Raw genomic sequence first — 25,820 nt, forward strand, 5'->3', positions numbered from 1 at the left:
GGGTCTCTCACCTCTCAAACTCTGGCCACATTTAACCTCCTCTTCAGTTACCTATTACCACACGAATACAGAGCCCTGTGAAGTTGTCCACAAAAATTTGATTTTATGTGTGCTTTTCTGGGTGGAGAACCTAAATCCTTTGGCAGCTCTTCTGAAAGGGTCTTGGTTCCCGTCCATGTTGAAGAACCACTGAGCAGGGGCCAGGGGCTGCGAAGGAGTACCCCTCGAGAGGGCCTTTGGAGGACCTGGGTTGAGCACTGACTGTCTCCCCACAGGAGGACGGGCAGGGCACGGGCTGCACGGTTCCACGCGGCACAGCTCCTGTGTTGGGCCTGGAGCAGGTGGAGGGAGGTGAGGCTTTGGCACAAGTGCGGCCCGCGTGGGGTTATGGGCAGGTGGAGCCATGTGTCAGGCTCAGGGCGAACATACGGTCTCCTCCACGGTCCCTCGGAAACCACCTGCTTCTGAGTGTGGGGAGGAGGCCAGGGTGCAGGTGCAGTGCTAACCTGGTTTCATGAGATGATTGGCTCACAGTTCCATGTTCTGTTAGCTGCCAGGCTGTTCTTCCGTAACGCTCTGAATTTAAAGTTCCTGATCTAACTGGTCACAGGCATCCTCTTCAGGATGAAAAATGTTAAAGCTGAAATTGGTCAGCGTTTACCCGCAGCCAGGCACTTGCTCCCTGTGAGCCTCACAAACCCCTAAGAGGAGCACGTTTATAGAGGCAGATGCTGGGGCTCGGAGGTTAATAAGCACCTTACCCAAGCTCCCCCAAACGAAGTGTGAAACGGAGGCACGTCCGAGCCCTCCTTGGCCCTGGGCCCACAGCAGCCAGCTGTCTCCTGTGTCCGCAGCGCCTGGCCCTGCACAGTGCCGAGCAGCAGAAGCTGATGCGAGCCGACCTGCATCGCCAGCACACCTTGCTGTACAGGGCGCTGCAGACCTGGGGGGTAGGAGATGCTGCTTTCCTCCAAATCTCCTTGCCTGGTAGGGAGGGGGATTCTGGAGGCTTTGTTTCCCTTCCTTGTTCTTCCTGCCCCTCCCAAAACAGAGTAATAATTCCACAAGACTCAGGGCAAGTGCCCTGGCCAGTGGGTCTTAAACTGCAGAGCTAAGTTCTCCCATCCTTGCCCGGGGTACCAGCCTTACCACCAGGGGGACTCCTTGTCAGGGGTCCAGTGGTTGGACTCACCAGGTGAGAGCTTAGCAAGTCATCTCCCTGTTGTTGGGTGGGCTCCTGCCCGCTCCCCGCCCTCTGTGGTAAGCGCTCTGGGCATCACAGCCCCTGTACCTCTGCGGCTGCCTGAGAGTGGGGAATGGTGTGGGCCTGGGGTAGCCTCCAGTCCTCCTGGTCGTCTGCAGGTTTACCAGAGCCGGGTGCGGAGCGTCCTTCAGGAGGTGGCAGCCAGGGAGAGCCGGCACGAGAGGCGGCTGCTGCGGTGAGTCAACATGGCCCCAGCCCAACCTGAGGAACAGGGAACAGACTGCAGACCCGGGTGGGTTGGGGGCCCTGACGAGGGCCAGGCGATGGGGCCTGGCTGCCTCGTGCTGCTCAGAGCGTGGCTTTGGCTTTTCCACAGCAAGCACTGTTTCCTGGGCCCCTCATGTCTTGCACCCACACTGTGTGCAGAGCAGGGCCTCTGGGAAGCAGCTGAGCCATCTCCTGCGTGTCTTGCTCGTCTGAGCGCCTCTCCCTGCCCAGTTCAGACCTGCAGGATTCGCCTTTTCACCTCCTCTCAGCTCCCAGTCAGTCCCCCCACCCCCGGCTCTCCAGGCCTTTGTCCCAGCCTCTGGGACCATCTGTGTCTCTCACACCCGTGGACTCACTTATACCCCTCGGCTCCACGGCCTCCGAAGCCTGTCCCGCAGCTCCTGCTGAACCAATCTCTAAACTACTCCCTCCCTCATTTCCGCTCTTTCTTTTCCTGCCTCTGTGTTTGTTCAGCACATGCTGTTCCAGGCTGCCCGTGCCCTTCCTCCATTTTCCCCGTCTCCACCTCTCTTATCATGGATGCATCACCTGTGTCATCGTCATCTGGAAACGGCTTAGCGTTCCCTGTGGTGCGTGAATGCACGAGACTGCAGTGCCTGTGGTGCTCCCATGGCACCTGCACAGAGCAGCTCAGCCGTGTGCAGGGTGTGGAGTCAACGTAAACGTGGCTGTCAGCGCGACAGATACACTTGGGCACAGGGAGACCTCAATTCAGGACCAGGCTGAAGAGCCTCGCACTGTTCACATCCATATCACCCTGTCCCCCCATGTACCACAGGGGTGCATTACGTCGCTGGAGAGAGAATGCCGTGGCCCAAGCGGACGAAGCAAAGAAAGCCTCTCGAGCAGCAGCTCACTACAGAAGGACCCTGTGCTCCAAGGTGAGCCCTGGCAAGCCAGCTGGTCGCCAGGGGGTGGGGGCCGTGTTCCTGTGAGGGGTGGCGTGGGGGGTGGCTGTGGAGGTTTGAGCTGAATGAGGAGCCTAGAAAACGAGATGGCTCCCTTCTCCACCACACACAGCTGTGCCCGCAGGTGGGTTTCTTCATTCGTTTATTGTACTGAAGTATGGACCAATATCCGTTAAAACAAAAGCATGGCATGTAGTGAGTATGAACCAGCTCTTACCAGAACCAGTATTTCCCACACACATGGAATTTTCCGCTGGGACAAATCGTGTAAGTCACCACACCTCTGTCCCTTTGTGTGGGCATAGGATGCTTGGGTGCCCCCTTTCCCCCATCCTGCTCATCGGCCTTGCGGGATTCGTGACTGTGCGGGCTTTCTGTAGAGCATCCAGGAATGTGAGATCATTGGTCATTGTTGCTGGGAAGTGGCCCCCAAAATGCCACTTGGTGTGGCCTGGGCCCACGTGCTGGGGGAGGGACATGGCTATGAGAAGAAGACGTGTCACTAGACGGGAGACTCAAATGACATGACAGAGGTGGTCCCTGGACTCTGGGGTGTTTTAGAAGAAAGCACTTCGCTGGGAGCCCCGCACTGGCAGGCCGGGACTGGTGCTGACAGCTTTGGAGCCTCCACAGATGAGTGTTAATTACACATGGTCAGGGTGCAGTCTGCTCTCAGGAATGCTCCGAGGCCAGCATGTGTGTCCCCTCCCCCTGGAAGGAGGGTCAGGACTCTGCTTGGCTTCAGGGCTCAGAAGGGAGGAGGCCTTTGTGGGGGGATTCAGTTCGTGACTGTTTGGGGAGCAGGCGTGTGATTTGTGTTCTGCTACTGTGTTCTGGTTCTGCTACTGTGTTCTGCTACTGTGATTTCGTATGTACCTTATATGTGAAAGTGCCTGAAACGTAAGGCTTCCATTTAACAAATAGTAGAATGAAAGCCCACGTGAGGACTTGACTTCTTCGTGACATGGTATGAAGTTTAGCTCCTCTGGTCCCGTCGCCTGAGATACAGGGCTTCCAGCGAGGGTGCTGGGCATGGTTGCCCGCCATCTGCGCGGACGGCGGGCGCTTTCTGGAACGTGTGTGAGTGCCGTACACCTGGCCTCATTCCACGAGGAGCTGCCTGCAGAGCTGGGGTGACCCCGGGGAGTCGGGACATGCCGTGATCACCCCTCTATTCTTCTTCTGCCCATAGGTCCTGATCGCGTGGCGGGAGGCAGTGTCAGTGCAGATATACTACCGACAGCAGGAGGGCCAGGCTGTCAGGGACGCCCAGGTGGCGCTGAATAGGGGTAAGTGGGCCCGGAAGCTGAGGAGAGGCCTGTGAAGGACACAGCTTTCTTTATTCTCCCAAGGTGCTTCCCCTCAGTCTCTTGTCTCTTTCTCATGTGTATTAGCTTCCTGTTGCTGAGGTAACCAAGGACCACAGACTTTAAAACAACAGAAAATTGTTCTCTGAGTCCAAACTCGGGTGTCGGCAGGGCTGTGCTCCCTCCGAAGGCTCTAGGGGAGGCCCCTTTTCCTGCCTTGTCCAACTTCTGGTGGCTCCCGGCAATCCTTGCTGTTCCTCAGGTTGTAGACAGGTCACTCCAGCCTCGGCCCTGTTGTCACATGGCTGTCTTCCCTGTGTATCTGTGTCTCTCCTTAGAAGGACACCAGTCGTACGGGATTAAGGGCCCAGCCCCAGCCCACTTTAGCTGTCAGTTACTGCACTGCACCGACCCTCTGCCCAAATAACATCAGCTCTGAGGTTCCAGGATGGACGTGAACTTGGTAGGGAGTAACTATTCAGTCCAGTACATCTTCACTTTCTCTTCCCAACTGATTGCCAACCAGTTTATATTAAAATGAAAGGCCAAGGCTTGAGACCTACAGAGAAATGCAGACACGGAGCTGGAACGGGGGACTTAGGGGTTGCCGGGGTGGGGCGCTTTGATGGGAAGGCGGCGGCTGCTTGTCAAGTGAGCCCCGTCGTGTCAGAGTCCGCTTCCTTGCCCGTTTAGGGAGCAGGGACTTGCCTGGTTGGCACCAGGTAGTCCCGTGACCTGCCGTACAAACAGCCTGGGAAACGGTCCAGATGGAGCCTCTGTTCAAGAGACGTGTGGAAACAGAGGCCCTTGGCTCTGCTGCGGAGAGTCTGATGCTCTAAAGAGGCAGCTCCTATTAGAATAAATGAGAAAACAAATGGAAATGGTTTAAATCAGACCAGAGAGAAAACGGACCACGTTGTTAAATTGGCTTAATAGCATTTGTTCCAGGACAATCCACTTAGGTTTGGTTCTGACTATTTTCTTGTGTTGATGAACACAGATCCTGCTTCCCCCTGAATGGAATCCTGGGGTCCAGAATCCCGCACCTGGTCCGCCCTCAGCATGCTTCTCTGTGTCCTCAGGCTGCCCCTTGCCCCGGAAACCAGGGCTGTGTTTCTAGTCATTCCCAGGAAAGATGCCGAGGGGCTCAGCCCGTCCCTGGCCTCTGCTTGGACCAGAGTTTTGGCACCAGCGCTGCATGGGCCTTCCAGTTTGGGTCAGGCGGCCACGGTGGGGAGGTGATAGGCACAGGACACAGCTAAAGCTTCTTCCCTCTGCTGGCCTGCAGGCGGCAGCTTTCCTTAGACGGGGTGGCAGCACGTGGCTGGCCCTGGGCTCACTGTGTCCATTAGGGCTGGTACAGAGGACCGGGGAGACCATGTGAGAAGACACTGTGTTGTCAGCACACAGCAGATGTGCAGTCAGTACCTGTGGGACCATGTCTTGGCTTAATTAAGGCCTCTGAGTCTCAGGCACACCTTAGCGGTCCAGGGCTGGGCTAGGTGGTGCAGGAGGACAGAGTCGTGGACACTCACGCTGATCGGTGCTTGAGAGGTGCAGGCAGGGCCGCCTGCTGGCTATACGACCTCGGGCACGGCCTCCTCTCAGCCTTGGTGTCTCCGTCTGTGGATGGGGATGATAGTACCTGCCTCTGGAGTTGATCACGAGGGTCCAGTGAGGCTAAGATATCCCCGCATAAAGCAGGACCTGGGAAATTTCAGCACTTAGTGCTAACCCCTCCAAGCTTGTGACCGTGGCTTTCCCTGCCCACCTCCGGCAGGTCCTGGAGGACAACCCCATCTTGGCCTCTGTGCCTTGGGGTCAGCTCTCTTCTGTTTTCTCTAAAAGAAACTTCTCTTGGGGCTGAAGAAGAGGAAAAAAATCAGAAGAGAGTGCTCGCTCCCTCAAGAGAGAATCTGGTGACACAGATGCAGTGCAGGGTGTGGCCCCTGCCTGCCTGTGGAGCCCGGGCAGGACACGACCAGCAGACACCTTGCTTCTCCCCAGCCTGTCTCAGGCTGCCTGGGCCTCTGAGCCTCGTTTTCCTCTCTGGAAAATGGGGCCACTGCCTCCCACTCCCTCAGACCCAGGGTCTTCTCGTTGATGTGCCCAGCAGCATCTTGTGGGCAGTTCCGCTGGGGCCCTGGCACACCTGTGGTCGCTGTGCACAGGATTATGGCTGGGGGCGGGGGGTCCTTGGAGGGCCCAGTGGTAAGCAGCATATCTGGTTCCAGTCAGGGAGTGCATAGTCACTGAAGGTGGGTGGCCGGAGCTCTCCTCCCAGGGTGGCTACCGTCCACACGTGGTGTCTCACCGAGTGTGGGCTGACACCCTAGTTCTGTCCCCACACAGCCTTCTCCACCCTCTAAACTTTCACCATTGCATAGTCGTCCATATATTGATACTTCCTCCAAAAGAGCAAACTGACTCCGACCCGCCTTAGGCTGTCTCAGGATATGGTTTCGGCGCTGGAGGGACCGCAGCTGGAGCGCAGCCCAGCAGAGGGTCCAGATGGAGAGGGTCGCGCAGCATTACCGCCGGCAGCTGCTGCTGCAGGCCGTGGCCCGGTGGAAGGTGCACCATCTGAGCTGCATCAGGAAGAGGGTGAGGCAGACGGCAACCCCCCGAGTTCCCCTGTGCGGCGGGGCTGTCTGGGCCAGGAGACCGCATCGCGAGGAGGAAAGGTCTTTCCAGAAGCACTTACTGCTTCTGTTGTGGATGCTTGGAGTCCTGCGGGCACAAGGCTGCCCTTCTGGGTGTTCAGTGAAGGCTGGGGAAGCCGGCCTTCCGGGTGGAAGATGGCTCAGCAAAGAACTTGGTTCAGTGTGAACCATGCCTGTCAGAGCTGGGTGACCTACTGAGGCATCTGGGCACCCCTGTCTGGGGCAGGAGGCCCTTGGCTTCAACCAGGATGACTCCTGGTGGTGGGAGGATAGTTCACTTGGGCCTGGAGCCTGCACCGCCCACAGGGGCTCCAGGTGTGGGCACCTGGCTGCACTGGGCACACAGCCCCCTGTGCGCACGCTCTCCCCAGCTTCTGCAGAGACAGGCTGCCCGACTCCTGGCCCAGACACTCAGTCGGACCTGCTTCCACCAGTGGAGACAGCAGGTGGGAGCCGTGGAGAAGCCCCTTCTCGCTCCCCCTCCTCCCGCTGCCTCCTGAGCCTGCCTCTAGCTCATCATTTCTCATACCACCCTCTTCCCAGGGTTCCCTCACCCCCAGCCACCTCCTGGCACCACCAGCTTCCTTCACTTGGAATCTGTTTAAAGCCAAGTCACTTCAGGGCCATGTTTCTACAGTGTCATGTTGAAAACTTGTCAGGGTAATATCCAGAAATGAATAGGAAATGCATTTTAGGTCTTTGCCAAGGCCTTGATAAAACACCCAGTGGGGCTGCGTCCTGCTTATTGGCCCTTCGTGGGCCAGGTCCCTCACCCTCGGGCCCGCAGTGCAAGCAGTCCTAGCTTTTCTCACTGGAGCCTGGTGCACTGCCTCACTGCTCCCGACCCCAGAGCTCCTGGCCTTTGTTCTTCCCAAAAGAGCTTCCTTGACCACCCCCCCCCCCCCCCACCTCAGGGCAGGCCTGACTAGAGAGGGTCAGAGAGTGACCGGGGCCATGGGGTCAGGGTGGCCTCCCTAAGGAGACATTTCCTTTCTGGCCCGTAGCTGGCGGACAGGAGGCGGGAGCAGCAGGACACAGCCCGGGCCCTGTGGTTCTGGGCCTTCTCACTACAGGCGAAGGTAATGGGCTCCCTGTCCCAGGAGCGGACCGTGTCCCGGTGGAGGGAGCCTGAGCAGGAGGGCTGGGCCTCACCTCCTCCTCTCCCTGTAGGTGTGGGCTGCGTGGCTGGGCTTCGTGTTGGAGATGAGGAGAAAGAAGGCGCGGCAGGAGCGGGCAGTGCAGGCCTACCACCAGCAGCTCCTCCGGGAGGGCGTCACGCGCCTCCTGTGCTTTGCAGCGGGCATGAAGGCATTCCGGCAGCAGCTGCATGCCCAGCAGCAGGTGCAGGTGGGCCGGGGTCCCCCACCCTTCTGTGGGGAGCGGGTAGGCACAGCACGACCTGACCAGAGGCTGGTTGCAGGCGGCCCACAGTCTCCACCGCGTGGTCCGTCGCTGTGCCACGCTCTGGAAGAAGAAGGCGCTGGGCCTGGGCAGGGAGCCTCAGCCCCCTACGTCCACTGTGTGCAGCAGGAGAGTGACGTTTGAGGGTCCCCTTCCCAGCCACCTTGCTGCTGGGGCTGGCGATGCCTCCCTGGAGACCAAGAGGACAACAGCTCCTCGTGGGCTTTGGGGAGCTCTGGACAGCCTACCATCCGCCGCTGGGGACACCCAACTCCTGGAGCTGTGAGTAGCCCTTCCCTCACCTCTTCCTCCTCGCTTCCACCTGCGGCAAAGCTTGGATGGTACAGGAATGACACTGGGCCCTGAGGGTCATGGCCGAGCCACTCGGAACCCTCTGTACAGGATCCTGTGCCCCCATTCTTCGGCCCTAACCAAAGGGACCACAGCCTCTGTTCCTCCCGAGCGTGGGAGAGAATGTACGGTTCCTTAGCAAAGGAATGGGCCGTTGGGCAGCCCCCCTCCCCCGCAAGACCTGGTAGTCTCCCCACGTCTCCCATGACAGCCAGGAAACAGGTACCCTCTTGGAAACCCCACTTTTTTGTGACCTGGCCCCACCCCATCCCCACATGCTGTGCTGCTGTAGCTGACAAGGGCCCCATCTCTGAGCCTGCTCCAGCCTGGTTGCCTGGGTCAAGTGAGACAGCATGGGTGGAGCACCCGTCGCCAGCAGGCTCACTGGAATTACTAGAAGTTCAGTAGGATGCCTGGGGCGGAGCCTTTCCTTCTCTCTTCAGTCTCCCTGTAAGATGGAAGGGGTCGGACTGGATTACCCCGCCCCACAGAGGTCTCAGGCTCCAAGCAGCCCCTGGGCAGCCTGGAGGAACAGCCTGTGTTTCTTCCCAGGAATGCTGCCCGCTGGGCAAGAAAGCAACCTCGACGCCCAAGCTTCCTGCTGGAGCCCATTGAGAGCCAGACGCCCCTGGGGTGTGGCACCCTCGGGGCGCAGGGGTAGGTGGTGTGATTCTGGGGACTTTAGGGCCAGTGGCCCCCCTTCTGTCCTCCTCGGGAGGGTACCGCGCCTGACCAGCTCCTGTCTTCCCTCTGCTCAGGCCTGAGGCACTGTGGGAGCATGGCCTAGGCGAGGTCCAGCCAATAGGCCTTGCGCTGACAACACCCTTCCTGGCAAAGGCCCAGACAGCACTGGACCCAAGCAGCCCCCTGCCAAGCGCCCCTGGCCTGAAGCTGCCGCCCACAGCGAGTACAGGCCTGGAGCTGTTGCCCCCTTCTTCCTTCATGCTGCGTGGGGCGGAAGCACACACCTGGGTAAGTCCCCCTGGTTACCTGGGGTCCTGTTCTTTGGTCTGGTCTTCGTGCCAGTGCTCTCCTTTGTGCGCTTGGTGCTGTAGCCACAGCAGTACTCATTGCTTCAGGAAGATGCAGGGAGGCCTGTGCAGGGGCCAGCATCCTAGGGGCACAGCAGGGAACAGCCCCCGAGGCCCATCCCTGCTCGTGACACTTACATGGTGGTGGAGACAAAAGAAACCCCAGCATGCAGACGAATGAAGAGACTGTGGATCATGAAGGGTCATACAGGCCCTGGTGCTAAGTCTGGACTTTAAGAACAGGAAGTTGTGGAGGATGGTTGGCGGCTGTGCTCGGGTCCAGCAAAGGGTGCTGGTGGCTGGGACTGGGGGGCGGTGGCTGTGGATGTCGTGGGAGGCAGACTATGTAGGGCTTGCTCTGATGAGTCTGATAAGAGGGAAAGAAGGAATTGCGGATGGCTCCTGGGTTTCCGGCCTGAAAAGCTCAGGGAGTGATGCATTCTTTACTGTGAGAGGGAAGACGGAGGGTGGGAACCCAGCAGCTGAAGCATCACAAGTGTGTCTTGAACCTGTCAGATTTGAGGTAACGCAACAGATTCAGCCTGGCCTTCAGGAACAAAGTCAGGGCTGGAGATCAAAGTTAACAATTCGCAGCACAGGTTGAAGGTAAAGAACTGATGGGGTCATGGGGAGGAGTGAGGCCGAGACTCTGGGGCCTGTGACGTAGGAGTCAAGGAGTTCGGGCAAGGAGGTGAGGAAGCAGGAGTGTGCATTGGGCTTGGGCCCCCCAAGGCGCTGGTGCCTGAAGAGCTGCGACCTAAGTAGGGGTGGGGAGAGGGTGGGGGATGGGAGAGTGTCCATTCCCACCAGAGGACATTGTCACCAGGAGGGAAGGGAGGAGGGTTGTAGCTGTGGTTGGACAAGAACAGTTGCCACTGAAATGCACGGTCATTGCAGGAGTGGGTGTGAAAGGTCAGTAAGGCTGGAAACAGCTGCTTGGGTGGTCGTGGGACTATCTATTGGTGTCAGGTGCTGAATGAAGGGGCAGGACCAGGTGAGCTGGCCGCAGCAGGTGCAGGTGTGGGGAGCCCCAGCTCCCCACCTTTCTCCCACTTCCCTGCTCAGTGTTCATCCTTCTTTTACAGGCATCAGCCCAGCCGACGATACCTGGGCTTAAGTCCCAGGCCCCTTCATCCCTGGCCAGTGTCCCCAACCCCCGTCTGCTCCTTCCTGGGGACTTCACAGGCACCAGGCCTGGGCCTGGCTCTGACACTGCAGGTGTGTACCTGGGGCCTGTCAGTGCCTCAAGTGCTCAGGTCACTCCCGGCACCTGGAATCCCTGGGTTCAGCCCGGGCCCAGACAGGAGGATGGTCAAGATCAAGCTTATTCTCCTATTGCCACTGGCCACATGGACCTGGAGGCCGAGCTTGAGGGCATCCAGCAGCAACTGCAGGACTACCAGACCACGAAGCAGAATCTCAGGTGAGACCCAGAAACCCGCGTGGCACCCATCCATGGGGAACAGGGGAGTTGTCTGCCCAGTGATGGCCCCTGCATGCAGGCGGCACCTCTCCCCTTCCGTCCTGCTCAGGAAGGCCCAGGTTGGCCTTACCTTCAGGAAAAGCTGAGCAAAACTTTACACCTGTGTCTTGTGGAAGCCGGTGGTCTACCGGGCGAGTGTGACTGACACGGGATGATGCAGTGAGCCGCCCTGCTTTGTCTGGGTCCACAGCCCACGTACCCCACGGCCAGGCCTGGGACCCTCAGTGTGAGCAGCAACCTTAATCAGAGGGAAGCGGGCAGGTCCCACACGGCCAGCTCTGCACAGGGAAGAGGACAGAGGGCGTTTCTGCGTGATGGTGGAACAGGAGCCCTTCTCCCTCCACCCACACCAGAAGTGTGCTGGGCCTCTGCCTGGGGCCAAGCCAGGCAGCAGGTGCGTTACTCCCTCAGGTCCTGCCAACGGCAAGCGAGCAGCCTGCGGCAGTGGCTGGAGCTGAGCCAGGAGGAGCCCAGGCCCGAGGACCAGGAAGCAGAGCAGCAGGTTCAGGAAGAACTGCAGGAGGTGAGACCTTGGGCAGCCCCCGGAAGGCTCCCAGGCGGGGCTTCCTCTTAGCCTGCCCCCTCAACCTCCCCAGGTGGAAGCGCAGATCCAGCAGCTGGCCTCCAAGTTGCAGGCCCAGCGCCAGCCCATCCGCACCTGTATCGCCCGCATCCATGCCCTGCGGCAGGCTCTGTGCTAGTCACCACCCCACGTCCAGGAACAGAATGCAAAACTGCAGCGAGTTTTTTTATTTCAAAATGTTGCAATTAAATGAATTACTGTTCAGAAGTCTCCCACTTTTCATACAAAAATACTGTGCTACTGATACAGTTGAAAAAGTTCAAATGGCTTCTCCTGCAGGAGAAATTCACAGCATCCCCAGGAAACATGAAATCTGGCCCTGTCCCCACAATCAGTGGCTCCCCAAGGACTGCGTACCTGTTGCCTGGGGACGGGTTTTCTAGGCACTGACATTCTCCCCTCCCCCACACATCAAATACACCACCAAGGTTCCTTTGCCTCCAACATAAGCCCCTGATCAATAGCAGCAACTTTTCTGTAGGTCTGGATTACAGGGAGGGGACCCAAGCTCTCCCCTGGCCCCAGCTGGGCCACCACCAGCTAGCTGCCTGCCCCTTTTGCTTTGGACACCACTGAGGGGGTTTGGTGATGGGTCCTGCCTACTGGAAAGAGGACCTGCCAGCTCCAGAAGGTCACTCAGCGGGGCCTGCAACGCCCTGAACCATTAGTGAGCACCCTCGGAAGTTGATGGCAGAGTCGGAGGTGATGCATTCAGCCATAAGTGCAAAGAGAGAAGACAGCTTTTCCCAACAAGCAGGTTGGGAGCAGTTGCATTAAAGGCCCTGGTCTGGGACCCACAGTCAGTGCCAGGAGGCACCTCGCCCCATGCAAGGGAGGCCAAAAAGCAGTGATAGGAGGAGCAGCAAGAAGGTACTTTAACTACCACTTATCTTAAAACGGAAATCAGAACAACTGAATGCTCAGCCAGGACATGTAGAATCTCCAGTTTATACAACACGTTAGAAAATCTCCAAGAGGGAATCAATCGTCCTGGCCTGCACTTTCTCTTCAGGTGGGTAGGGGGAAGATGTAGGTCTAGGACATGAGAGGGGCTCTGACAACCTTGTCTGCACCCTGGAACAGAAGTCACCCAGGTCCTGCCTGGTCAGACCCGATGGTCCCCTCCCTAGATAGCCTCAGAGGTTCCCCTTGAAAAGACCCTCACATTTCTGTGGAAAAGACCCCTCAGCAGCTGTGGCCATGAAAGAGGCTCTAGAGAGAGCCCAGAGCCTCCCCGAATCGGATTTTCTGTCCCGCTTTCAGCTTGAAGTTGAAGTCCTTGGGGGCCTCGAAGATGAGCACAATGGTGGAGCCCAGGTTGAACTCGCCCAGGTGCTCGCCCTTGCGCATGGGGATGCCCTCCTTGTTCATGTGCGTCACGAAGCTGAAGTCATTGTAGGAGCCCTTGCTGTACCGTGGGCTGTTTGTGTGCAGGTCCTGTGGGAGGCGGAGGCAGAGCACGTGGACCTTGAACACACCTCTGCTGCCGTCCCGAACCTGTCCCCCACCCTGCTCAGAAAGGGAGGTCCGGACAGCAGCTCAGGCCATGGACTAGGCCTAACCTGATAGCCCCTGACCAGCTCTGAACTGGAGGGAAATGGAGGATTCAGACCCCCAACTGTTCACTAGTACGAACGGTGCCACAACACCAGCACCCGGGGGGCTGAGGGGCAAACTGACACCAAGAGGGGAAGCCCCGCGGGCATGGGTACTGGCACCCCTCACACACTTGGCCTCCATCAGCATGCCCCACCCAAGTTCCCCTTGGGTTTCTGCAGAAGCAAAGTGCCAGGAAGGGAAGTTAATTCCCTCTCTCACCAGCCACCTCGAGACAGGGGTGGGTGGGGGATAAGCAGAGCAGGAGCTCAGGGCCCAGCCCCTCCTCAGGGCAGCTGCTCTGCACAGCCAGGCCTGGTGGGGGATGTGCCCTCCTAGAACTTACAGTCCAGATGGATCTGGCTGCACAGGAGACGGTGCAAGTGGCCTAGCCCTTGGGCTTCGGCAGGGTCTGGGCTCTGCTTACCTGGTCAAAGTAGATGCGGATGGAGCCCACGTTGGTGGCCCCAACAGCCGTCAGTGAGAAGAAGCCGTGTTTCCAGTCCCCAGTCAGGACTACCCGCTCATTGTGGCAGAAGAGCTCTTTGATCCAGCGGGCCATGCCGGGGTTCACGGACATCAGGGAGCCTGTGGGGACAGACACTGCCACTCCCTGTCCATCGGGAGGACAAGCCTCCCAGAGCCCAGTGTGTCTACTCTGGGAGGGCCCAAGACCCACTGTACCCCCATGTCATTCCAAATGCAGAGCAGGCTGGCTCCCAGCCTGCCCCTGCCACCCATGCCCAGCAGTCACCTCACAGCTTTGGAGCCTGCGTCTCCTGATACCAAGAAGCTGAGGACCTCTCTGAGTCCCCCAGGGGCAGGTCCCACCCATGTGCTGGCCCAGGCCTACCTGGGAAGTGGCGCCGGTGGGAGACAGTCCAGTCAGTGGGGGAATGGAAGCAGTGGTAGTCCCCGGGGGCCAGGTAGATGACACAGTGGTAGAGCTCATTCCCTTCTCGGGTGACCAGCTGGCTCCTGAAGGAGCCACAGGAGGTGGCTGTGGGGCAGACACGAACCAGGCGCTCAGACAAGCACTTGATGCTACCCAACACGGAGCCTGCGTGCAGCCTGGACACTGGCTCCAGGAAGGCCTGAAGCTGCAGGCAGAGTAACTACTGGTCCACAGGCCTCCCTCCCGGACCCACTCCCATCCCTACCCTCTACCCTCTGACATCCAGCGCAGCCACGCCACAGCACAGCTGCCTGGCCGCCACCAGGCCAGGACCCACCTGGTGGGAAGGGCAGGTCCTCAGCGGGGATGCGAGGGCCCAGGAACGACTCCAGTGAGTAGGTGACCCCCTTCACCTGCTCCACCTCGCAGTTCTTCACCTGCCCGAAGTTGAGGATCTTCCCATCCGATGGACTGATCTGGAAGGGCCAGGAGAGGCTCGCTGTGGGGGAGGGCAGGGGGCAGAGGGCAGGGCCACCTCCTTCTTGGGGTTTGGCCTGGGAGGAGTGCCCACCAGGCCACCTCTTCCTAAAGGCACAGCCAAGAGCTGCCTGTACGGAGGCAGGAGTAGAAGGTGGGGTTGGGGCCTCACCACGCTGTGGAGGTCGCACACTGGCCGGGCCTGTGGCTTCAGCTTGCGCCGGAAGAACTCGCTGAGGTTGCGGTAGTGGTGCAGGTCCTCCACGGCGGCCTCCTTCATGTTAACCCCGAAAGTCCAGATGTACAGGCTGTAGACGGGCCTGCGCAACCAGTGCGGCAGCTCCACTTGGTTGAGGCGGCCCCAAGCCCGCGATAGCAAGCGCGTCGGCACCGACTTGTACAGGGCCACCTGCAGGCCGCGGGCAGGCGGGTGAGTCAGCCACACCGGGTGAGTCAGCCACACCGGGTGAGTCAGCCACACGGTGTGCTCACCCCCCAACCCCCCTCCTCCCCATCAGCCGGTACCCTCTCCCCTCCCCATGGGGGCCACCTCCCGAGGCCTGAGCAGCTTGTCCCCACGAGGGCTTTGTGACATGGTCGTCTCTCACCAGGAACCAGACTGAGCTTCCAAATCTCTCATCTCTCACACACAGTACTGGCCAGGCCTGTGACACAGTGACTTACAGCTCAGCTGTCAGCCATTTCCTGCAGACTTCCCACAGCAGCTACCCCACTCCCTCCCCAGTCCCCGGGGAGACTGGCCAACACAGCCTCACTTCTTGAGGTGGGGAGGGGCAAACAGATCTGACACAGTCACACAGGCCGTGGCGCGGGCACTACTGCCCGAGTCCCAGACCAGCACAGAAAGGAGAGGCCTCTGGTGTGTGGGCAAGTCCACAGCCCAAAGCGCATGTGCTCGTCGCCCCCCACCCTGAGGTTGGGGACTCATGCAGACGGGTTGACCCCTGACACCTGCGCTCCGAGGACCTGGACACGCCCGCCGAGCCCACCTGTCCACACAGCTGTCCCCACCTGGTGCTCCTCCAGGAGGCAGAGGGGACTCGGCCTCTCAGTCGGACCCTCCAGCCAAACTCAGGGCCAGACGACCCAGAAGGGGCAGCCTCTTAAACCTCAAGTGCCTCTGCCATAGTGGGACGTGCTTCTAATTGGTGGCTGCTGCTTGCTGAACACAACCAAGACACCAAGTCCCCAAAGCATAAAAGCAATTCCACTCCAACTTTAAACACCTTTAAAGAGGCAATAAGTTAGCGGCTCCCAGCACTCCCAGCTGACGCCCATCCGCGGGGGCAGCCCAGGGCTGCCCTATGACCCCAGGCCTAATGCCCAGAGGTGCCCCTGAGCTTTCAAGCCCTGGCAACGCCCACCTGGGCTGTCCAAGGGCCTGGGAGCAGGGTTTCTTCCTTGGGGCCAGCTTGCCTGAGAGCCGGGCGCAGCCAGGCCGTTCCCTCACGCAGCCTTGCCTGGGGCTCCTGGGTCCTCAAAGGCATCCTCACTCAAAGGGGCCCACACAGGCTCCAGCCTCCCTGAACCACCCTCTGGCGTCCAGAAATTAATTTGGATTCTTCTCAAAATCACCCCTAAGCTCTTTTCAGGCACCATTTTCTGAATGCCCAATGTGGGTTCTTTCCAGAAGCAGAGGCCCCACATGGCAGAAATGCAGGCAGAGACAGCAGGCAGTGGACGGTGGGCCGTTACAGTCACCTGTCTGCAGCCCACCCTCTCCACAGGCTCGCCTTCCAATGTGACCCTGCTGGAGCGCTCAGGCCCCACAGCACCACCTCTGATCTGACAAATGTCTTCTCCTCCTCGGTCTCCTGGGCCCCAACCTCAGGCCTGCCTGGGGGGAGGCCAGGCCAGCAGCCCCTGCACACTTACCCTGCTCACGGGTCTCCATCCCACCCGGCTGAGCGGCCTGAGGGCGCCAAGGGGCAGGAGGTAGTAGAGGACCGTCAGGGGCCAGGAGCGCAGTTTCAGGGCGGGTTTGGACATGCAGCTCAGCTGTCCCAGCCTTCGCCTCAGGGCCAGCTGGGGGAAGTACAACCTGCAGGGCACATGTCCGCACACAGCCAGGGTCAGTGGAGGACTGGGGGCCCCACCTCACCCTCAGCAGGCTCGCCTCTCGATGGAGTCGGGCAGCACCGGCCAAACTCCTTCATCCCAACCCCACTCTGAGGTGGGGGCTTGGCTGCCTCTGGTCAGCAGACTCACTTCCCAGTCTCCCCACCTGCCTGTCAGCTGAGACACACAGGGTGAGGCACCTCTCAGATGGAGTAGCTTCTGAACCTGGCAGGGACCCCGGAGAGGACCTTGGGGCTGAGTGCACCAGGAAGATGGTGCAGAACCTGCCTTGCGGCTCCCTACCGGCCTGGGGCCAGCTCTGCCCACACAGGCTCCAAGGAGAGCTAGTCTGATCCCCCTTAGCCCCTGGCAGCGCAGGATCTGGGAAAATCTCTTCATGGCTCCAAGCATCTTATTTCCTCATTTGAGGGGCCTGACAAGATCACAAAGGAACACACAAACATGCACAAGCACTAGTGCGCGTGTACACACACACACACACACACACACACACACACACACGCACGCACGCTACTGCTCCATCCATCCCCGTGCTCTTTCTGCATCAGGTCAGGTTCTCCAAAACGATCCAGAGGTTGGTGGGGATAAGCTCCCCGCCAACCCTCAGGCCACCTTCCAGGTCTGCTGGGGCCACATACACCTGACCCAGGCCCCTCCTTCCAATAAAGGTAGGTGGGCCTTCCCCAGACCCCACCAGCTCAAATTCAGCGCATTAAGCCAGGCTCAGCCTCGAGGGAGCCAGACTCTGGGATGAGCCTTTCCACCGGAACCCTGGCCCTCCTGAGGCATGACACTGAGGCCCAAGTTACCCTGCCACATGCCTAGGACCTAGAAAGTGCTCCTGAGGCCCCAGTGTGGCCATCACAAGATCACACTGCTACCCACTCTGAGAATGTCCCGGGGCTTCGGTTTCCTCATCTACAGAAACACTGCGTTCAACTGGAGAATAAGGCTCCATCTGTGCCTATGTGCTCTCAGAGAAGCTCTGTCCTCTGCCCCCAATTGCTCAACAAACCAAGGAACAAAGAGGCACCTCAGCTGATATGAAAAGCAGAAAAAAATGGAGAACTGAGCCGAAGGCCAGGCCCTGCAGCTCAATGGTGGCCCTGGGAGGCGCTGCTTCTCCACTGCTCACCAGACCCCCTGTGTCCACTGTCTCTCCCATCCCACCCCCTCCAGCTTTAAAAAGGTCTGGCAAGTGGGTAGGGGCCAAGCAAAGCCTGACACATCACTGCTCTCCCCTGGGCTCCCCCCATCCACCTCGCTCTCTGCAGAAGTACAGGGACCAATCTCGGAGGAGCTGCGCTGCAGCGGGGTGGGGGCGCAGCGCAGACACTGGCCCACCAGCCTGCTGGCCCCCCAGTACCTGAAATGGGCTCTCTGACTCAGGTCCCCCGGGCCGGGCCCCTCCAGCCGCAGGGGCTGGTACCCTGGCCCCCTGCTGCCGCCACCACCTCCACCACGGGGCCGCTGGACGTGAACTCTGACCTTTCGGAGGTCAAGGCGGGGCGAGGCCAGGTTAGGACGCAGGCGTGGCCCGCAGCATCTCACCATTTTGCCGCGCGGAGCTCCGGTCCTCGCCGCGCCTCTGACTGACACATGGTGGGCGGCGCAGGGAGGCAGTGCCAGGCTCGCTCCCTTTGTCTCTCCTCCTTCCTCCCTTCCCCCCCGGAGCTCCTGCGCTGTCACCGCTCCTCGCCCCGGCGGCTGCGGCTGGGGGACCGCTCCCTGGCTAGGTCCAGTCCAACGGATCAGGGCTGTTGCAGAGACAGGCACCCATCACACACCTGCTCGGCCTGTGCACCGGCCCCGCCCTCGGCCCGTTCTGTCCCTGGCCTGGCTGCCTGCCTGCTTCCAGCAGGGAGGGGACCCGGCGCCTCTGAACCCAGGAGCACAAGCGGGAATCTGAGCCCCGCGCTCCAGGCGGGCGCCCAGCGTCGGCCTGTCTGCGGCCCCGGCGGCCCCTCCCTCGCTGGGACCTGACCCATTTTCCTTTCAGATGACAAAGTAGCATCTGAGGGATGAGGGCGCAGGAAGGCGGGAGAGGCACGGCAGTGAGACCCCAGCATCTGGCCTGCTCCGGCTCTCTCCTCGTCGTCGTCCCCAGCCCCCGCCTCAGGGTCCCCCATACCTGCCTCCTCTGAAGAGGGGCACCAGGGCGACCTCAGGGAAAACGGCCACCCCGCCTTCCCATCTCTCTCGGGAGGAACAGCACTTTGGTCCGCGGCCGCCCAGCTCCCTGAGAGGACGCCCAGCCTCTGCAGATCACAGGCAGGGGGAGAGCAAACATTCTGCAGCCTGGGAGTCACAGCCCCGCCCAGCGCAGCCCCCAACCCACGTGCCCCACGTCGTCTTTAGATGAAGACATGCGGGGTCCCAGGGCTGCTCCGAAGGCAGAGAACTGACCCGGCCCAGGCCCCCACGCCAAGACCGAACAGGAGGCCCCAACTCGGACATAGCTCGACCCTCACAGGCTGAACTTCTGAGGTCCTGGGCAAACCCACCTCAGCCAAGGAGGTGAAAACCGCCAGCCTGACACCTGCCAGATCTCTAGGTGTGAGTGGCCATGGGGCTGGATGAGGCTGACTAAGGTTTGGACGTTAGCATGGATTTCCACCCCTGCCAAGGCCCACCCCACCTCAGACCAGGACCCCTCGGCAAGCTCATCTCCCCAGGCTACCCGCCTCGCTGAATGGCCGTTGAATGGCAGGAGGGTGCCCGCACAGGCCTCCTCCTGCCCAAGGCCCCATGGACACTCTGGCTTTTGCCTGGCCAGGCTCGAGCTGAGGTCCCGCTAAGTCCCTTCCTACAGCCCACCTGCCGAGCACAGCCCCACCCACCTGCGGAGCACAGCCCTGCCCCGCCCTCCCAGCCTCGGAGCCCCAAACTCGCCTCCCGGTGGCTCCCCAGGAAACAGGCCCAGCGGGGTGATGGGCAGTCAGGTTTGCGCCTGAAGCTAGGCTCCAGGACAAGGCTCTCTCCCCGACTCTAGAAACTCTAGAAAGCTTGGGCTGCTCGCACACCCGGGATTCACAGTGGGGGCTGGCGACGCCTTGTGGGCGGGGATGGGAGCCAGGCCTCCTCCTCCCAGTTTTCCACAGTGGGACCTTGACCGCTGCAGGATGTTGTCAGAAAGGCACATTCAGGAAGCCACAGACAAACCCAGCTTGGCCCAAGACCTCAGGACCTCAAAGCAGATCCCCCGTGTGTGCCTTTGCATTGCATTCTCCCCCAAGGCCTCCAGTCCAGGGGCCTGACCGGGCCACACAGCCCACCAGGGCAGTGGAGGGGACTCTGGGGGACCAGCCCAAGGAGCTGCTATCCTGGAGAGACTCCAGGAACTGCTCTGAGAAGCTGGGCAGGAGGTCTTCACGCCTCAGTCCTGTCTCTGTCACTACTCTACTTCCTCTTCTAAAATGAGACACTGAGACCAGGGTCAGGTTTCTTTTAAATCACCAGTGTTCCCCAAAAGGCCCCCAGCAAGCTGACATGAATTCAGCTGTCCACCAGGAAACGGGCCAACTCCCTCTGACTAGCTCAGAGCCGCAGGACGGAGGGAAGGGGGTCCCTAGAGGTCACCCCTTTTCACTTCCCAGGAGCAGAGCCACTTCCTCAACCAACAGTGCTCCCAGCATCCCCATCTCAGAGCCCCACTTGCCCTCTGCGCCTACAGTGGTCTTTGGAGGCCAAGCTAGAGCTTTCTCCCTTTCTGGTTCCCTGAGTGCAACTTGGGGAGTTCAGGCCTGAAGGAGGAGCCTGCAAGGAGAGCGCCCTGAAGCAGAGAAGTACAGACCCCTTCCCTCTCTCCTGAGAGTCTCAAGGACACTCTGTGGAGGTGAGTTTGGGGCTATGACCAGTAGGACTTTAAAGTCATTACATGGCCATATGGAACATGAGAACACAGAGGCTTTGGTGGGGGGCAAGGACAATCTGGTTACTGTGATCCTGGACGCCCTCCCCCCACCCTCGCCCTGAGAGCTAGGAAAGGCCTTGCAAGTCACACGTGCTCTCTGAGTCTCAGTTTCCTCATCTGGAAATGCGAAGGGTCCTTCCTCCTGCTCACCCGCCCTGAGTCTCACATCAAAGCTGTGACCAAGGCCAAGAACAACTCTGCTTAGAAACCCCATGCCTCTCTTCTATCCAAGAGCTTAGTGCAGCCTCACCCCCCAGACCTGGCTCCCAGTGCCTCCCCTCCCTTTCCAAACCCACGCTCTGGGAGGACAGAAGTTTGCTACCGCTGGGAAGATGGAAGGAACAGGGCAGAGGAGGCAGTTCTGACAGAGGAGCCCAAACCACAGGGGCAGCGATGATGTGAGTAGGAAGGGATGGCTCAACAGGACCATGCTGGGGGGAGCTCACCTTTGTCAGGACATGCTGTTCTGGGGGTTCACACCCCAGAGGTGCTGCAACATCCCCACCCACCCCTCACCGCCCTAGAATGAAGGCCTTGCAACCCTGCACGTGTCCAGCCCGAGAGCCCAAGGATGTGCTCCTGCTCCCTGAGTGGAAAGCTCACCGGGTGCCAGTTACCTGGCCTGAAGCCTCAGCAGAAACCCCCAGTGCCCCCCAAAACATGTGTCCCCAGCCTGACTTGCTGTGCACACTCCCGGCTCTGGAGGGCAGGGCTGCTAGGTAGCTGTGTCCAGGTGGGGCCACCAACCATTCCTCCCCTGAGTTCCAAGGCTAGAAGCTGACAAAATGTCAGAAGTAGGGAACCAGGAAAATGGATTCTCCCAGGTGAAACGGGTGAGCCATCTTGGGGAAGCCTTGGGCGAGAGAAGAGGAAGCAGAGAGAAGGATCCAGAGGCACCTCTTTCAAGGGCGGTAGAGATGGGGACAGGACTCGGCAAGACTCTTTCTTAAATCCCCTGAAGGAAAGCAACCTTCTCTGGGGCAATCCTTGGCACTAGCGGGGAACGGGGTCCTGGGAAGGGCAGAGTGTCACCCCCTCCTGCCCCTTGGCTGGTACATGGTGACAACTGCAGCATGTCCGGGTCCCACCGAGGAACACTGCTGCTTCCCTCCCCCTCTGGCGCCCGTCCCAGACCCTTCGGGCAGAACTGAGGAAATGGGCGCAGGAGGACATCGAGCCGCCCGCAACGCCCACATTTCCCTTTTCCGGGCCGGGAGGCAAGGAGATGCTACACGACGCGAAGGAAGTGAGCTCATCCTGCCCGGCCCCGTGACCCACCGTGTGGGGCCAGGGAAGCCACACTCGATCGGGTTGGGGGGTGGGCTCCTCAGGCCCCAAGCGGTGAGGGGCGACCGGCCTCCTGGCTACGCGAGCAGGCCTTCCGCTTGCGCGGGACGGCTCGGCCGCGGCCACTCACTCACCAGCAGGTGGTCCGCTCCGCTGGCTTCCGCGGCGCCGCGCACCGGCTGAACTCGCAGGGAGGCGCCGCTCCTCGCTCCTCGGAAGCCTGACTGCGTGCGGGGGCTCGGCTCCACCCAGTCAGGGGCAGCGGCAGGAGACCGGACACCAGGCTCGCTAGTCAGCCGCGCCCCGCCCCCCAGCCTGGGGTTCCTTTAAGGGAAGGGGCGGGGCCAGGGGAGCGGGAACAGGCGACCGGCAGGCGGCCACAGGACTTCGCGGGTGCCTCCTGAGGGCGGGGCTGGGCTCCCTGGGCCGTGAGCGCCTCCCACACACCCCTCCGGGCCGCCAGGGCCTCCACGTGCTGCGGACCTCACCCGAGGGCCGGCTTCTCTAGACTGAACACAAAGCCACCTCCAGACACCTTTTCTAGCCCTCAAAGCCCTCGCTCCTTCATACACCCGACCCTGAAGACAAAGGCTGCTCCTCACCCCACCCCCTCTCCTCCAGGCAGACACACCCTGACACACAAAAGCCCCTGGTGCAGACCAGCAAACAAGACCCAGTGGGCAAGGTCCACCCCCGCCCAGCACGTAGGCTTCCTAGCGGGGATCAAGACCTGTGGGGTGATTCTCACCTTATCTTTCTACCCCACTAGATGGTACCCCACTGCAGGGTCAGCACCCTACCCCCATGCCCACTGAAAGCAGGCAACGTGGGATGGAATGAACCAGCTTAACACTTTTTAGGGGAGGGGGAGGGTCCAGCGGGGAACACCACCACTACTCAACCACAAAAAGCATGTGGAATTCAGGAGCCTGATTAGCTGAACAACCCCAGCTTCTTTTGACCACTGGGAATTTAGTTTCTAAAGCAACATTTAGACCAGGAAGAGAGCTGACAGGGCTTGTGAAGAGATGGGCAGCTCAGCCAAAGCAGCCTGGAAGAGGACACAGCAACATGCAGACACAGCCCCACACACCTGCCCCCTCATCTGGATCCAGCCCAACCAAGTGCTCCATAACAAGCTGGAGGGATCCTTGGGACGCCAGTAGGAACTGGGAGGCAGGGAGGAGGTGCAGAGCCCACTCAGCCTCCTAGCCTGGGCTCACAGCATTCTCGGAGCCCCAGCGAGACTTTAGACCCCTGCTCACCTCAGAGCTCCAACCAACCACCACTCGAGATGGAATAAAAAGGAGTTAAAAGCACAGGAAGATGCTGACACACAATCTTAGCAACACTAAATTCCAGAACCAGAAATCCAGGAAGACCGTCCTGACTTCCCCAAAGCCTGCAGTGCATCCAGCAGGACCGAAGTTAGACCTAAGGGGGAAAAACAAGTCTGAATCAAAAGCCCAGATTCTTATTCGCTGAGCGGCCTGTGGAGCGCTGATGCTCTCCACTGTAAAATGACCAACTAGGCCGCTCCACGTGGACCAGAACTCCTCTGTAATCATTCAAAGCCTCTCAGGCTGACTGGTGTCTAGGAAACTCATAAACCAGCCCACAGGTCTGCCCTGAGATTAGCCCGCCCAGCCTTCTAACCTGCCCTCCACCACGTACATCTCAGGAGGGAAATGCCTTCTGGACAATATTCCAGACAATACTCAACATAATTTCTGGGAGTAAGAAAAACCCCCTTGGAAAGTTTACTCTCCCAGCCCAAATGAGGTCCCTTCCGGCCACCCACACTTGGTCCTTAATTTCTAGTCCTCCCACCTTCTTTGGACTCCCCTGGGCGGGAGTGCCACCTAGTGCCACTGCGAGGCTCTGCAGGCCCCAGGCCACTTGGCCGCAGCACCCGTGGACAGGCCAACCTCCTCAGGCAACCCACTGCCACTCCCCCGCTCCTTGCAGACTGAACTCTGTGCCCTGCTGTGCCAGAGGACAGAAGGGAGTGGCGGGGCAGGGGTGGCAGGTGCTCTCTGTTAATTCTCATTCCCTGGGGGCCGATGGAGGCCCCCTCGAAGAAGAGAGGTGATGGCCGGTGTCCCAAGGCTGGCATGAGGAGCCAGGGGCAGGTTATCAGCCTCACAGAAGCCTGGGCAGGAGCCCAGACAAGCACGGACTACCCTCAGGTGATTCCTTCATCTGAAGGCTTCTCACAGCCCTGCCAAATTCTCCCTTCGTGTTCTCGAATGTTTCCTAGCAATCCCACCAGCCCAGATGACTTCTCTGCCACCCAGGCAGCGAGGAGGGTGCAGCAGGGTAAGGAAGCCCAGCAGAAAGCTCCCTCCAGGCAGGAGCCCAGCCTTGTCCATTCCCTTTCCCCTTAGTGGTGCAGGCACAGAGCACCCCCTTGGGCTGGAGGAGGCAAGGGAGAGGAAAGGCTGGAGTGGCTGCCACAGCTCCTGGCACATACCACGAAGGAGGTCCCTGAGGCCTTGAGATGTCCTCCTGCCCTGGAATGAGGCCAGGATTCTCTGAGGTCAGAGCTGGGCAGGCAGCAGGGGCTACTTCCCACCAACTTGACTGTCTGCCCATTTTAACATCCAGAACTGTCTTCTCAACACCTATTAGGTAAGAGGTAAAATAGTACTTACTGAATCTCCACCCCCTGCCAGCATAGGACCAGGTATTTATTTACACCTATGTCATTCTCATTTAACAGCAGCCTGTTCACAGAGGGGAACAATAAAGCTATAAAAATTACAGAAGTTTAAAAACATGCAAAACATGTTCTACACTGTCCAAGGTCATGGACTCGTGGAGCGAAGGAAATGCCAAGTGCAGATCGACAGGGTAGCGGTGAGCGACGTGGGAGACCTGACAGGCTGATCTGGCTTTATTCCTTTTCAGAACTGTAAAGTCACACCTCACATTTAAAAAATACTAAACTGAGGACAGAAACAAGGAAGCAGTGCTAACGCACCCCATGGCCAGACGAGATGACAACAAACCAGATGTGCTCAGATGTGGACTGAAGTGTTTAGGGGTGAAGTTTCATAATGTCTGCTATGTACTTTCAGTGGCTCAGAGGAGAGTCTGTACATATGCACAGAGACAAAGCAGATACGAGGAAACATTAATAACTGGTCACTCAAGCAGTGTGTGTGGGTAACAATTCTCTCAACTTTTCTACTCTGTTCAAAAGTGTTCACAATAAAATACTGGAAGACTTTGCTTTAAGCCACAGAAAAACCTCTAAATTCTACTAGGGAGAAAAACTCAAGACCACACTCAGCACACAGCGCCTCTCTGGCCCTGAGGCAGCATCATGCCCACCACTCCTGCTTCATGAGGCGGGTGGGGCAGTTCCGAGCCGAACCCCTCCCTCCTGTCCAGGCAGCAGCCCTCCGATGACCACAGCCCACTCTGCAGCCTAGGGCCCCATCTCTGCAGAGTCAGCTCCTTGGTTTGCAGGAGGAGGGACACATGGACGGCTTCTTCCCCAAAGGGCCCCCCTTTCTACCAGGCCAGCTTCCCCACCGCCTGCACCTCTGTCCTCAAGACCCGTGAAGGCAAAAAGGACTCCTCAGAAGCACCAGAGACCAAGGGAAATCTGCCACCAGATGCCACCCTTCATGGAACAGGAAACCCCGGCAGGAGGGGGGCGGCACACCTGGGCACTCCCCCCATACACACCTGCCATCCAGGTCACCTGGTGACCTGGGCTTACAGACGCTACACACCTTCCACCCCTCTTGGTAAGAAGCACTTATGAAGGTCTGTTCCCCCCTTTGACTTATAGGGACAAAAAGGACAGCATATCTGAAATCATAGCTGCCACACAAACGCAGACTGCGATGCTCGGGCACAGGCGGTGGCCTTCCAGCTCCGGTCAGTGTTGCTCCCTTGAAGCCAGTTCTCCAGAGAGGCCTGGTGGCGACCACCCTCCCCACTGAGGCCAAACGCCAGGCCCAGGTAGCCCAAATAAGGTAGCCGGGCTCTTTGACCCCAAACCCTGACCTTTTTCAGGAAGGACACCATGAGTTCCTGAAAAGAAACTCATGGAAGCGTCCCCTCCTTCATGCGCGGCACTCGGCCTGCTCGAGGCTCCAGTTCTAAGGGCAGGGCGTACTCCTGGTCTGACCAGAGCCAGAGGAATGTGGTGGATTCCTTGTTCCGTGCTATTCAGACTAAACGTTAAACTTACAAATACTCTGAGCCAGTATAGACAGAGAATAAACACATGAAAATGTTGAAGTGGACTCACATTTAAAGAAAAGCAAATTACAAACTGTATTAAGGTATGATTCTTGATATTTCCTCCACTGCTCTC

The 25,820-nt window shown here is 59.2% G+C and overlaps 2 protein-coding genes across 23 annotated transcripts in view; one reads left to right on the plus strand and one right to left on the minus strand.

The window, feature by feature from the left end:
- SFI1 (SFI1 centrin binding protein) overlaps positions 1 to 11,429 on the plus strand; it is an 84,335-nt gene extending 72,906 nt beyond the window's left edge. For 9 of the 16 annotated variants that reach the window (XM_033837234.2, XM_033837233.2, XM_033837236.2 and 6 more), the window contains 15 exons: positions 276 to 351; positions 855 to 950; positions 1,363 to 1,439; positions 2,271 to 2,373; positions 3,593 to 3,689; positions 6,151 to 6,311; positions 6,742 to 6,816; positions 7,375 to 7,449; positions 7,541 to 7,717; positions 7,791 to 8,053; positions 8,675 to 8,779; positions 8,881 to 9,094; positions 10,239 to 10,576; positions 11,048 to 11,159; positions 11,233 to 11,429. In XM_033837234.2, the coding sequence (XP_033693125.1) occupies positions 276 to 351; positions 855 to 950; positions 1,363 to 1,439; positions 2,271 to 2,373; positions 3,593 to 3,689; positions 6,151 to 6,311; positions 6,742 to 6,816; positions 7,375 to 7,449; positions 7,541 to 7,717; positions 7,791 to 8,053; positions 8,675 to 8,779; positions 8,881 to 9,094; positions 10,239 to 10,576; positions 11,048 to 11,159; positions 11,233 to 11,337 (2,074 nt within the window). In that variant the 3' untranslated portion in view covers positions 11,338 to 11,429. The other 7 variants (XM_033837235.2, XM_033837239.2, XM_033837241.2 and 4 more) reach the window with 7 other exon arrangements.
- Positions 11,430 to 11,497: 68 nt separating this feature from the next.
- The window catches only part of PISD (phosphatidylserine decarboxylase), a 37,010-nt gene continuing 22,687 nt past the window's right edge, over positions 11,498 to 25,820 (minus strand). For 2 of the 7 annotated variants that reach the window (XM_019950089.3, XM_019950091.3), the window contains 6 exons: positions 16,084 to 16,249; positions 14,360 to 14,596; positions 14,048 to 14,186; positions 13,669 to 13,815; positions 13,243 to 13,403; positions 11,498 to 12,656 (listed from right to left, as the gene is read on the minus strand). In XM_019950089.3, the coding sequence (XP_019805648.1) occupies positions 12,432 to 12,656; positions 13,243 to 13,403; positions 13,669 to 13,815; positions 14,048 to 14,186; positions 14,360 to 14,596; positions 16,084 to 16,249 (1,075 nt within the window). In that variant the 3' untranslated portion in view covers positions 11,498 to 12,431. The other 5 variants (XM_033837250.2, XM_073790322.1, XM_004332475.4 and 2 more) reach the window with 5 other exon arrangements.

The sequence above is a fragment of the Tursiops truncatus genome, chromosome 13 (assembly GCF_011762595.2).
Source record: "Tursiops truncatus isolate mTurTru1 chromosome 13, mTurTru1.mat.Y, whole genome shotgun sequence".
Lineage (NCBI taxonomy): Eukaryota > Metazoa > Chordata > Mammalia > Artiodactyla > Delphinidae > Tursiops > Tursiops truncatus.